The following is a 14,434-nucleotide window of genomic DNA, read 5'->3' as shown; positions in this document are numbered from 1 at the left end:
CAGACCCATCGAACCTTTTCCCATTTTCTTACATAACATTCTTACTGGGACTTTATGTGCTAGCCGATCACAAATAAGCAAATGATTGGGAAGTGAGAGGAAATAGATACATGTTTTTCCAAATATTTTTACAAAATGTTAATTTTTGGTATGCATTTGTATTCAGCCCCCTGAAATAATACTTATGTATGATCACATTTTACTGCATTTGCGGCCACCGGAGTATTGCTCTACTATAATAGATCTAGAGACAGATGAAGTTGTTTTTTTTTTGTCCATTTTAGCATCCTCTTCTAGGGTTTCTTTTGGGATAGACTCATATTTAGCCTCAGCCACTTACTCCATTAAATGATTTTCTTCTGTTGCTGAAGATAAGCACTATTATCCACCCCAATGTTTTACTGCAGGGATGTTGTGTTCAGGGTGAAGTGCAGATTTAGTTTCCTGCCACACCCAGATTTTACGTGGGGCTCATGACTGTTTCTCTGTCTAATGGCCTCTCTTGCCCACCTTTAGGTTTAGGTGGATGGCCATATGTTGGTAGGTTAACAGTTGTACTGAGGAGTGTTCATTGAGATGTCCAAAGCTTGGGATACTGTGTTATATCCTAACCCTGCTTTAAACTTATTCACAACTATCCCTGTATTTACTGCTGTGGTTCTTGATCTTCATGATGCTTATTGTTTAAAAATACTCTAATAAACCTCCGAGGCCTTCACAGAACAGCTATTTATTGATTAGGTGGCTTCAGAAGGCATCAGGTTACACTAGGGTTCTAACAGTAAAAGCGTCACAGTAGATATCCAAGCCACACATTTTAGGGTTGTTTAAAAAAAATGGGATAACCATGTAATATTGTCCTTCTGTTTCAGAAAAACAATTCACTTTGTGTTAGTTAGTCACACAAAATCCCAATAAATCACACTGAACTTTGACAAAATGTGGAAAACTTCAAAAGCATATAAAAAAACATATGATGGCTATGCTATGCTATTTAGCACAAATAAAAATAAATGCCAATTGATTTTCTGTGTTCCAGATTTTATAATTTTAATTATTTTCCACAAAATATGACTTGTTTTTTGTTTTTTTCATTAGCAATGCTTAGTATCTTAAAGCAGATAATTGCCAGTTATCTTCCTTTTCATAAAACACGGGGTCACCTAATAAATAAAATGCAACGATAATCTATGAATGGGCTAAAACTCCCTAAAAAAAAAAAAAGCATTTTATTATAGAAATGTTATTGAGTTCATACTAGAGCAGCCAAATAAATATAAAGAAACGAATGGCTTAACAACAAAATGTACAAAAAATTATCAACCTTACCTATATACCAAAGAATGATTTATCCCAAGCCACATGGTGTTTAGATGTCACTAAAAGCAGAAATTAAATTAAGTTTACATGAGCTCTCTGCCTACACAAGAACGAAGCATTTCTTAAGAGTGATCTCCATTAATAAAGCAGCCTATTTCCATCTCGCACCAGCAGCACTGCTGATATGCCAAAGCAACAGCGGGATGAGCAGTAATAGCCAAAAGGAAAACTGTTCTGTGTCTGTGAGACGGAGAGACTGGGGTGACCTCAATGACCACTTTCTGTTTTCACACCACTACACCACAGTGGCCCATTAGCTGGCTGTCGTGAGAATCTGGACTAAAATAGGTTAATTAGGAGAAAAAGATAAAAGTTTCAAGTTATGCATCTCTGTCTGATTCTATACATGGATAACTGTGGAAGAGGAAATTTAGCCCAATTAAAATATGAAATCATTGCAGTATGTCTGAGGAACACTGGGTCTAATACATGTGCATGCAGTTACGTACTTACCTGCTTGGCCATGATGAATGTGTGGATGTGTGTGTTTTCACAGTACTGCATGGAGGCCAATTATCAGTTCTATAATGACATAATTGTTGCATGAAGAGGCAGCTGCATGCTTCACCCAGACCATAAGTGCATGACATTCAACACACACAGAAATATGAATTATTCATTGAAATACAAAGGGTAAAACTGATGAAATTGGACAATGCTTGAATTATTTTGCACCTGATGCAAGTTGCTGCATACATACATGAGAAAGGGACTTGGCAGTGGAGAAGTGGTGTGCATTAGTTTGCCCTTGCAGTGGAAGAATCTGTTGCCGAGGCATGAGTTTCTGAGGAAGGTGTTGACAGCCAATCAAAGGGGCCAGGAGTTCACTCTCAGGTCAGCATGAATTTTGGTTACTAAAAGGTGGATTATGATGTGTTATTAAAATATTTTCATAATCCTCTAATTCGATAAGACATGGTGATAAAGATAAGGTCTTGCTTGCAACACAACGAATGCATTCGAAGAGGGAAAGATCATTTTTAATATTACTTCATAAGAAAACATACGTGTCCTTCACAAGTTTTTTACAAGTGCTCGTTTTGTTTACCCATATCAATAATTTCTGCAAAATAACACATCTCTGGGTTTATATGTTGTTACTAAATAATATATACTATCCAATTTAAAATACAATACATACTTCAGTTTTTGAATATATTATTCTCATATTATATCCTTGAACATATGAGTTTCTGACCAATACTGCATGCATTTACAAATGCATGTGTATGTGTGCATATATGGCCACTAGATGGAAGAATGCAGCATCACTTTATCAGGGTTGTATGTGTGGGAGTTTTTGTCCTGCAGATACATCATCACTGTCACTCATACAAAGCTTATTCTGTGATTTCCCAGACAAAACTGAGGACTCACCGACATGATCTGCACAATTCAAAGGGAAAAGGACAAATATCAAAGCCTCAAAAGGGAGCTTATTTTTCCTCCCTCTGACTGTTGTGATTTTCCATCCACCCTATTTTCTGTTCCAGGTCTTTTTCTTTTTTCTGACGTACACACTCATACACGCATTCGGAGAGCAAGGGAAGAGCGTTCATTACCATTGCGTGAAAATAGGTGGCACAGGTTCAAACAGCCATAGGTGAAATCCTCTTCAGAAGTCAGTGATCTCAACACCTGCCCATGGCTGATATGACTCCCTCTTTTCCTGTGTGTGTGTGTGTGTGTGTGTGTGTGGCCTTGACCCATGAGAGGAGCACTCTCAGTGACGGCTTACAGAGACTGAATGAGGACGTCACAGGTGAGTGAATTTGTTCAAACTGACAGATGTGCATGCACACATTTTCTCTCCCACACACACTCAGTTATCCCTGACACACATTTATGTGTTCTCCTTTTTGCTTTTTCAAACACACACACACACCTACTGACGTAGTTCTGTGGGAGCCAGCTGGGGCTTCTGCAGCAGCACTATCACACATGAATAACCAAGGCTTTTTCTCTTCTCTTCTCAGTAGCATTGAGTATTGGATACCTGACAGGGTGCCTTATGGTGTGTACTCTCTGTGTGTGTATTCACAAATGTGTATATGGGCTTACACTTAGTTGCATGTGTCCATATCAATCACTGTCACATTAAAAAGGGGAGAGTGTGGAGAGTTAGAAAAGAGGAGTCAAGGAAACATCCCTTTTGGTTATCACTTTCACCTCAGAACACCTTGCAAACGAGTCTATGAGCAAATTACTCACATCAATGAGTGTTTTATTGGAGGTATTAATGGTATTAACTGTTTTACATTTGTCCTGTTCCAACTTCAACCCTCCAAGTTTTCAATGTGATTTTTTGTGATTCGTCATCACATCACAAACAAGCACATAACTGTGAAATGTGAGGGAAATGATTCATGGTTTTCAAAATGCTTTTATAAATAGAAGTCTGAAAAGAGTATGTGGCATGCATTTGTGTCAGCTTTGTTTAATGTGACTCCTCTATTTAAAAATCCAGTGCGTTCGGAAGTCACCCAATTGGTAAAAGTCCACTTGAATGTACACACAATACACCAACATAAAGTAGATCCACCTTGCATGGCAATTGCAAGGTATATCTGTACTGGCATTGCACATACTGAATTTGTTGCCTATTGTTCTTCAGTTAGGCCATTTTAACAAATGCATATGCTTTGATCTAAACCATTCCATTTCAGGCCAGGTTGTATATTGTATAGGTCATAATCCTGCTAGAATGTGAACATCTGCACAGTTTCAACTCTTTTGCTGTCTCTAGAAGGGTTTATTCCCAGTTTCTTTTCCTGTATTTACCTCTACCCATCCTCCCAACAACTCTGAACAGCTCCCAGATCTCTGATGAAAACTAGCATCCCCAAAGCATGATGGCTCCACCACTATGTTTCAAAATGGGGATGATATGTTCAAAGTGATGTGCAATGTTAGGTTTCCCCAACATATACCGTTTTGCATGGAGGCCACAAACTTCACATTTGCTCTATTCTAACAAGAGCAATTTCGTCTGCAAGTTTTCTGTGTCCACTACATGGCTAGTGGCATACTGCGAACAGTATCCAGTGCAGAGGTATAGAAAGGTATTTGTCTTTTATCAATCATAGTTTAATTTTATTTTCATAGTAAATAAGAACACAGACATCCAACAACTTGAACTGGACAGCAGACTTGTGCGCACTCATTTGTTAAAGTTGCCTAAATACAGGAAGTGTTTTTGAAGGAGTGCTCATGTTCTTGTTGCGGAGAAAAAAACTAAAACATTTTCTAGACCAAGAAAATATAAAACAAAAAAATGCAGCAAATTCTATGTATTTAAGGCCACACGTCAAAGCCCTTGTATGTTTCATATCTATAGTGATGTACAAATCCCTTTTCAATAAAAATCTGATTACTTTGTTCATTTCAATTAAATGTTGGGTAAAACAATCTATACAGTTAGATTTACTTCATACTTTTAACTTGATGATTTGGAACAACTGGCAAAATGTTGGAAATACCACTGGTGTTTTTTGAACAATGTCTTTTTTTCTTGCCACTGTTCCTTAAATGCTAGCTTTTTTTGGGTTGTTCTGTAGACAAATTCTCCCACCTGAGCTCTGGATCTATGCAGCTCCTAAAGAGTTTCCATGGACTTTTCTCCTTTGATTAATGCTTTCCTTGCCCAGCCTGTTGTTTTAGGCTTGCTGCAATACTTTTTCCATTTTTAGATCATGGATAGAACTGGACTCCATTCAAAGCTTATAATGTTCTATAACCCAACCCTGCTAAACTTCTCCACAGCTTAAGCCATGTGTTCCTCGGTCTTCATGGTGCTGTTTGTTCGCTAATGTTCTCAAACAAACCTCTCAGGCCTTCACAGAACAGCTAGATTTATACAGAGATTAATTTACAAACAGGTGGACTATTTACTAATTAGATGACCTCTGAAGGCAATTGGTTGCAATGGATTTTATTTAGGGGTATGAAAGGGAAAAGGGCTGAATACAAATGCATGCCACACTTTTAAGATTTTTTGTAAAATATTTAGTTTTTTTTCACTTTAAATTTCTGCATTACTCAGAATAAAATTCACTCAAAGTTGTAATATGAATAAATGTAAAAAAGTTCAAGAGGTATGACCATTTTGATAGGAATTGTCCATCTATGGGGAATGGAGACCTGCTCTCCAAGCTATTGAATGCTAGTTCGCAGGATAATCACAGGTTGATCAGCCCACTTTTAGACTTTTCATCACTTTGGAAAGACATATATCTACATATATTTGCAATTTACAGCTGACCAATCAGAGTTTGGCTGCATATCACTCATCAATGTGGCTACTTAGTAAGTCAATATTTGGATAAGATTTCATATTTACATTATATGTTAGTGGGATGGTTTGGGCGGTGCATATTTGTGCAAGTAAATGTGGCTACAGGTGACTACATGTTAAAAAGGAGAACATTTAAACTGGTCCTATGGGATTGCCCAACAGTGGGTCCTACATTTTGCATCCATGAATAAGTCAGTCTTGGCATACAAAACAAATAATCTGTGTGCCATTTTTTCTAATGTATCTGAACAGAACATTAACTGTATAGATCACATACGATGTTACCATATGATCAGTGTACTCCTACAGTCAGGCTGTGTTTCTGTATATTCCTCCACTATAGCGTCCAAAATCAATTAGCAGTCTGACAGGATTTGCCTTAATCCACCAATATAAGCCAGTCAGCTGCAATTTTGCTCAAAGTCATTAAAAAGCATGATTTTTAAACATCATAAATAGATGTGTCAGACATCTCTACACATTTTAATCTAGCTTCACATGAAATATTTGGATGGGGTTTATCATAGCTTTTTATTAGAACTCTATGATTCAAACGTCTTCCATGACTACTATGTTCAGCTGGTTTAATAAACCCAGTTCATCCAAAAGGCCCTGGAAAAAAAAAAAAAAAAAACACAACCGTGCAAGAATCAAACTGAAACATCTTGCTATTTCCCACAGGTGTAAATCGACCATGATAAAGGCTGTGTCAAACTGAGGCATGCATCTTAGTGTGGAGAGGCTCACAACTGCGTTTTTCTTTTTGTAATTCAGCCAGTAGATACAGCACAATTTATGACAGCAGGGCGAATGAAAAATGAAAGCTACTCAGACATAATTTGAATAAAAGCGGATTTGGGATAATTGTCATTTATGCTTGTTTTTCTGCCTGCTCTGTTGCTTAGTACTTCATCGTAGATCTGGTTTATTCTTTCTTGCTTTCATGCCATAACCCTTTATGCCTTTCTTTGACACCAGTGTAGCTGCATACTAATCTAAATTACTCAGGAAGCACACCAAAACTATTCAAATACAAACCTTGCACTTGGCCAGTCAATTCATCAATAATGTGCAGTGTAAAAGCTCTTTTGATAGGTTTTCTACTTTAGTTAGTTTTTTTAAATTAGAGAAACATTTTTAGAATAATGACATTATATATTTGAATAAAATATGACTAGAAACCTGTAACTTTAATCATTAAAAATGTAATTAGTAGCCTGTGTCTAAACTCCTTTGGGTTTAGCTGACATAATGTATGTACTAAAACAGCAAAAATAAATAAAAATCTAGAAAGCTAAACAAATTGTGGATACTGTGCTTATGGGTCCAAATGTTTATTTTTCCTCATAAATTTTAGCCATCGAAACACAAAGAAAAAAAGCTTGGTAATTTTACAGTCTGTTCTCATGGAAACTAAACTAGACACTAAACACTAAACAAGATATGCCCCTTTTTGTGTATGCATGTGCATGGAAATAGTAACGTATTTTCAATATATTCAACTTCTAATAAAAGGACAGTACATATACATGGGCTGGACAATGAAACTGAAACACCTGTCATTTTAGTGTGGGAGGTTTCATGGCTAAATTGGACCAGCCTGGTAGCCAGTCTTCATTGATTGCACATTGCACCAGTAAGAGCAGAGTGTGAAGGTTCAATTAGCAGGGTAAGAGCACAGTTTTGCTCAAAATATTGAAATGCACACAACATTATGGGTGACATACCAGAGTTCAAAAGAGGACAAATTGTTGGTGCACGTCTTGCTGGCGCATCTGTGACCAAGACAGCAAGTCTTTGTGATGTATCAAGAGCCACGGTATCCAGGGTAATGTCAGCATACCACCAAGAAGGACGAACCACATCCAACAGGATTAACTGTGGACGCAACAGGAAGCTGTCTGAAAGGGATGTTCGGGTGCTAACCCAGATTGTATCCAAAAAACATAAAACCACGGCTGCCCAAATCATGGCAGAATTAAATGTGCACCTCAACTCTCCTGTTTCCACCAGAACTGTCCGTCGGGAGCTCCACAGGGTCAATATTCAGGTCCTTCTCAAAAAATTTGCATATTGTGATAAAGTTCATTATTTTCTATAATGTAATGATGAAAATTTAATATTCATATATTTTAGATTCATTGCACACTAATTGAAATATTTCAGGTCCTTTATTGTCTTAATACGGATGATTTTGGCATACAGCTCATGAAAACCCAAAATTCCTATCTCACAAAATTAGCATATTTCATCCGACCAATAAAAGAAAAGTGTTTTTAATACAAAAAACGTCAACCTTCAAATAATCATGTACAGTTACTTGGTCGGGAATCCTTTTGCAGAAATGACTGCTTCAATGCGGCGTGGCATGGAGGCAATCAGCCTGTGGCACTGCTGAGGTCTTATGGAGGCCCAATATGCTTCGATAGCGGCCTTTAGCTCATCCAGAGTGTTGGGTCTTGAGTCTCTCAACGTTCTCTTCACAATATCCCACAGATTCTCTATGGGGTTCAGGTCTGGAGAGTTGGCAGGCCAATTGAGCACAGTGATACCATGGTCAGTAAAGTGGTTTTGGCACTGTGAGCAGGTGCCAGGTCGTGCTGAAAAATGAAACCTTCATCTCCATAAAGCCTTTCAGCAGATGGAAGCATGAAGTGCTCCAAAATCTCCTGATAGCTAGCTGCATTGACCCTGCCCTTGATAAAACACAGTGGACCAACACCAGCAGCTGACACGGCATCCCAGACCATCACTGACTGTGGGTACTTGACACTGGACTTCTGGCATTTTGGCATTTCCTTCTCCCCAGTCTTCCTCCAGACTCTGGCACCTTGATTTCCAAATGACATGCAGAATTTGCTTTCATCCGAAAAAAGTACTTTGGACCACTGAGCAACAGTCTAGTGCTGCTTCTCTGTAGCCCAGGTCAGGCGCTTCTGCCGCTGTTTCTGGTTCAAAAGTGGCTTGACCTGGGGAATGCGGCACCTGTAGCCCATTTCCTGCACACGCCTGTGCACGGTGGCTCTGGATGTTTCTACTCCAGACTCAGTCCACTGCTTCCGCAGGTCCCCCAAGGTCTGGAATCGGCCCTTCTCCACAATCTTCCTCAGGGTCCGGTCACCTCTTCTCGTTGTGCAGCGTTTTCTGCCACACTTTTTCCTTCCCACAGACTTCCCACTGAGGTGCCTTGATACAGCACTCTGGGAACAACCTATTCGTTCAGAAATTTCTTTCTGTGTCTTACCCTCTTGCTTGAGGGTGTCAATAGTGGCCTTCTGGACAGCAGTCAGGTCGGCAGTCTTACCCATGATTGGGGTTTTGAGTGATGAACCAGGCTGGGAGTTTTAAAGGCCTCAGGAATCTTTTGCAGGTGTTTAGAGTTAACTCGTTGATTCAGATGATTAGGTTCATAGCTCGTTTAGAGACCCTTTTAATGATATGCTAATTTTGTGAGATAGGAATTTTGGGTTTTCATGAGCTGTATGCCAAAATCATCTGTATTAGGACAATAAAAGACCTGAAATATTTCAGTTAGTGTGCAATGAATCTAAAATATATGAATGTTAAATTTTCATCATGACATTATGGAAAATAATTAACTTTATCACAATATGCTAATTTTTTGAGAAGGACCTGTACACGGACAGGCTGCTATAGCCAAACCGTTGGTCACTCATGCCAATGCCAAATGTCAGTTTCAATGGTGCAAGGAGCTCAAATCTTGGGCTGTGGACAATGTGAAACATGTATTGTTCTCTGATGAGTCCACCTTTACTGTTTTCCCCACATCCGGGAGAGTTACGGTGTGGAGAAGCCCCAAAGAAGCGTACCACCCAGACTGTTGCATGCCCAGAGTGAAGCATGGGGGTGGATCAGTGATGGTTTAGGCTGCCATATCATGGCATTCCCTTGGCCCAATACTTGTGCTAGATGGGCGCGTCACTGCCAAGGACTACCGAATCATTCTTGAGGACCATGTGCATCCAATGGTTCAAACATTGTATCCTGAAGGCGGTGTCGTGTATCAGGATGACAATGAACCAATACACACAGCAAGACTGGTGAAACATTGTTTTGATGAACTTGAAAGTGAAGTTGAACATCTCCCATGGCCTGCACAGTCACCAGATCTAAATATTATTGAGCCACTTTGGGGTGTTTTGGAGGAGCGAGTCAGGAAATGTTTTCCTCCACCAGTATCACGTAGTGACCTGGCCACTATCCTGCAATAAGAATGGCTTAAAATCCCTCTGACCACTGTGCAGGACTTGTATATGTCATTCCCAAGACGAATTGACACTGTATTGGCTGCAAAAGGAGGCCCTACACCATACTAATAAATTATTGTGGTCTAAAACCAGGTGTTTCATTTTCATTGTCCAACCCCTGTAGATGATATAAGCTATGTCTTATTCACCATAATAATTTACACTTTGGTGGTCTAACGTGGTCTAATGGTGCACTTTGTAACATGAAAAACATGACCAGAAAGCACAAGAAAACAGCAATCTAAATAATAACAAATAAAATATATTTAAACTACTGGAGCATCCTTACAGAGTTGTTCCATTAGATGGTCATATGTGTAACTCCATCCACCCAACCTCTTCAACAGCTAAATATGGGCTGTGAACCTGTTAAATGTGGTACAGCAGTCCATTAATCAGTAGATTTAGCTTTGTGCACATTAAAATGCTTTTAGTGGTGAATTTACTGCTTTTGAGACAGGAGTTTTAAGTCTGGATTTTATTGACAATTGCTTTCGTCTTTTTGGTTTTTGTGAAGAACTGATAACAGACTTGTTTTATAGAATCAATGTCTAGACTAAATTTGCTTTCTTTTTTTTTTTTTACCAACTTTATAATATTCTCTGTTAACTCTTCATTGACCATTCTGACTGTGTGTAAATGATTAGTAACACTTTGCATGGTCTAAGTACAGAAAGACTGATTTTTCAAAATACAGAAATTTGCTAAGATTCTTGGGAAAATAAAAATGCACTACCTGACTTTATAACAAGATATTTCTCATATCTACCTAACATTAAAATGAGAAGCCAACGTGATCATAGATTTTCACAGGACAATGTAAAGCCTTTGGAGATCTCCAGCAGGATACAGACCTAAAGGTCTTTGGGCATTAGTGGAGAGAATAAAACAGTTATGTTAAAGATAGACTTGAGACCTTAGAATTACTGCAATATAATAGAGGTGACTTAGGGCTAAGAATTTCATAACTACATTTTTTAAATCTTATTTTTATAAACTGAAATATCCATGCATCATTGCATCCATGCATTCCTCCGTCCGTCCGTAGATCCGTCCATCCATCCATCCAAAGGGATAAAGCAATGCTTTCATGTTAAGTAGAAGGAAAACAAAACAGTTGTTTTTCGGTTTTTACAAATAAAATCTGAAAAGGAGGGCCTGCGCTTGTACTTACCCTCTTTACTCTGACACCCTCAAAGATGTAGGGCAACCAATTACCCTTAAAATGCATCTAAAAATAGGCACAGTCAATCTGTGTGCAATTTAATCTCAGTATAAATAAAGCTGTTTTATTGAATGCCTTAAAGACAAAAGAACACAGACAGGTTAGGGACACAATTGTGGCGAAATCTGAAGCAGGGTTAGGTTATAAAACAGCATGGAGCTTCTCCCCTAAACTGACAGGCCAGGCAAGGAAAGTATTAATCATAGAGGCAGTTAAGCAACACATTGTAACTCTGGAGCAAAAGTGGAAGAAGTTGCTCTGGTCAAATAAAATAAATCAACTATTTTAACCTACGTACATGGTATATGCTTTGCGTTGCTGAAAGGAAACACTGCAACTCACCTTGAACACACCATCCCCATGGTGTGACATAGTGGTAGCGGCATCATAATGTCTGTTGATGGGAAGACAGATTGAGCTAAATAAAGGGCAACCCTAGAAATAACTGTTGGAGGCTGCAGATGACTTGAGACTGAGGTGGAGGATCAATTTCCCAAGGAGATAATGACTCTAAACATACACCTGGAGCTATAGTGGTATTATTTGGATCAAAGCATTGTCCTATGACAGAATGGCCCAGTCAAAGTGATACAGGCGTTTCCGAATCTGACTGCCCTCGAGCCATTTTGTAAAGAACAACAGGCAATCAATTTCACTATGTAAATGTCCAAAGCTGGTAGACATACTTTCATAGAACTTGCAGCTGTCATTACAGAATGTGGTTCTATAAAGTATTGACTTAGTTGGGTAGAATACCATTGCATGCAAAATTTTAATTTGCAAAGAATTGTAAAAAACTATGTATCATTTTCATTCGACTTCATGGTTATGTACTACTTTATGGTAGTCTATCCCATAACATTCCATTAAAATTCATTGACATTTGTCCTTGTAAGGTGACAAAATGTGAAAAAGGTTAAGGGCTTTAAATAATTTTCCTGGGCACTGTATTTTCAAAACAGTCTTTACAACAACATTATATCTTCTTCATGTTGAAACATCTCTTATACCTTGATTTGTCAAGTTCCATCAGTGGCACACAGTAGATCTTGTTTTTTTTTCATGTCTTCTTAAACACAGAATGATTTCAGACTAAAATTTTCATAGTATAAATTACAGCCGAAAACCGCTGGTCCCCACTCTGTCCTCTCCTGTTTCCCTTACATCTCATTTTGTCCGACCTCTCCCCCAATCAAATCCTCTCTGACTCTTTGCCAACATGCAACTGGATAAATGTGCATTGGTACGCACACACCATCAAACCTCAGAGCTGGAGTTTTGCCATGACTTAATAGGCACTGGCGCTATGAGAGTAGGGAAGGGAACACTGGCAAAGACAGAGTGAAACAGAGAAGGCTGGAGGCATCTGCAGGGTGGAACAGGGCAGTTTCTAGAAAGGCTGTGCACAGGAAAATTGAGGAGCTATTTTCACGCCACATTAAGTTATGCCAGCCTTTCACTGTGGGACTACATTCAGGCAGAGAAGCCGTGCCTCTATTGTAAAGGCTAATAATCAACGCAAGGGACTTATTACCCGACACTGCATTTCACAGTCCAAGCTAGACAGCATCAAAGACAGGAATGAAAGAGAAGAAGGAGGAGGGGCAGACATGAATACCAATGGATTGTAACAAATGTGGCTACCTTCATTTCAAACTCATTCATTTTATTTGCTTAAAATTTACCTCAGTCCAAATGGATATCCAGATAAATGGAACCCAACCTACAGGGGCAAAGCAAAAACTGAACACAATGATTGGGAAAATGGGAATTTCCATTAGTGAATCCTTAAATACTGTCCACTTCCAGTAATGTGAAAGTAGCGACTGGTGTATGTAGAGGCCTTTACGTCCTCATCTTTACATCTCTTAATTATAGAGATTGCTCTAACGGCATGCCACTGTTGTCACTTGGGGCTGCATCAAGTGAAATATACTAGCTGTCATGCCTATCATGTCTACGTTGTGTAAGTACATTATCTATATGGCATCTAAAAGGCATCATTATGAGCAGTAGTGTTAACATGCCTATTATCCGATGCCTTCTCACACAACATGCTCTAGTACTGCTGTCCGTTAAGCCTCCAGGAAATACAGTATGTTTAGTGAAAAAAATGATGATATCAATATGTCAACTCTGCTGTTTCACCCAGACAATGTTGGTGAACAGTCTGCTCATGTAAAAGCCATTTTGAGGGAATAGACTGTTTGGAATGTTATTGTCTACAGACTCTGCACTAGAATACTTTTAAAGGTCATTCGTTCCCTAGAAGCTTAAGTATGACTTTGGAAAAACGCAAATGCATGTCACATTATCTATATAGCAGAGTTCACAGCGCAAGACATTTCTCATGTTTGCTGTTTTGATTCTTATAATTCTGATAATTTCTCAGACAGTCCTGAAATTTGGAATGATATGAACCTCATTGGCAAGAAAAAAAAAAGAATTTGTAAAAGTATGCAGTGCAGAATCAACCCTAACCCTAGATACATCGGCACTACTTTGTTCTAAATATAATGTGCCATACACTAATGCCAAAAGGGCATTTTAAGTGCCCCTCTGAGCTTATATCTTGTCAATAAAAGAAAGAGGCACACAAATACAAATCATTTACAAAGATGAAAAAGTACAAGGCTTCTACAGGCATCACCATGTGAAAAAACCCACACATCAAATTAAAGTTCGGGTGTTTTCCAGCATATTTGGTAATATAGATATTTCAACATCAGACATTTAGTTTGGTGTTCTCCTGACTGTTAAATCGAGAGGTAACATTAGGTTAAGATCTAAAGATCTCCCTGACGCCTTCAGAAACCCCCCACCCCCCCAAAAAAAAGTGTAGCAGCTTATCCTTAAAGACAGAAAAGCCATTTCTGGGTCAGAGTAGCTTCATCTGTAACACAAACTATGTTGAAACAACTACAAATTAATCTGACTTCTATTCCAGCATTTAAAGTTGTAACATTTTTCCAGCAGACCGCAGCAATTGTTTTAGAGACCCGTAACCCTTTAAACACATGTTGTTAGGCACAGTTGAATTTAAACTACTCAACATTTAGAGAACCTGACTAGATTTTCTGAAGTTGTTTTTAAAACAATTGCACATAAATTGGATTAGTGAGGAAAAAAGTTTCATTTCTTTCTTACTACTGTTAGATGTTTAAAACACTTGAATCCCAAGAAAGAAGTAAAGGTGTGGGTTATTATAAAACACATCAAAGCGTTGCAGATCAGCCAACACCTTACATCCCATCCACTGACTTGTGA

The 14,434-nt window shown here is 38.6% G+C and overlaps 1 protein-coding gene across 1 annotated transcript in view; it reads right to left on the bottom strand.

Moving 5' to 3' along the window:
- Positions 1-2,071: 2,071 nt before the first annotated feature.
- ctnnd2a (catenin (cadherin-associated protein), delta 2a) overlaps positions 2,072-14,434 on the bottom strand; it is a 363,719-nt gene continuing 351,356 nt past the window's right edge. Inside the window, exon 25 of the mRNA XM_047350532.1 lies at positions 2,072-2,234. Coding sequence (XP_047206488.1) covers positions 2,232-2,234 — 3 coding nt within the window. The 3' untranslated portion in view covers positions 2,072-2,231. The remainder of the gene's footprint in view (positions 2,235-14,434) is intronic.

The sequence above is a fragment of the Girardinichthys multiradiatus genome, chromosome 21 (assembly GCF_021462225.1).
Source record: "Girardinichthys multiradiatus isolate DD_20200921_A chromosome 21, DD_fGirMul_XY1, whole genome shotgun sequence".
NCBI lineage: Eukaryota > Metazoa > Chordata > Actinopteri > Cyprinodontiformes > Goodeidae > Girardinichthys > Girardinichthys multiradiatus.
This window is presented reverse-complemented; position numbering and strand designations above follow the sequence as displayed.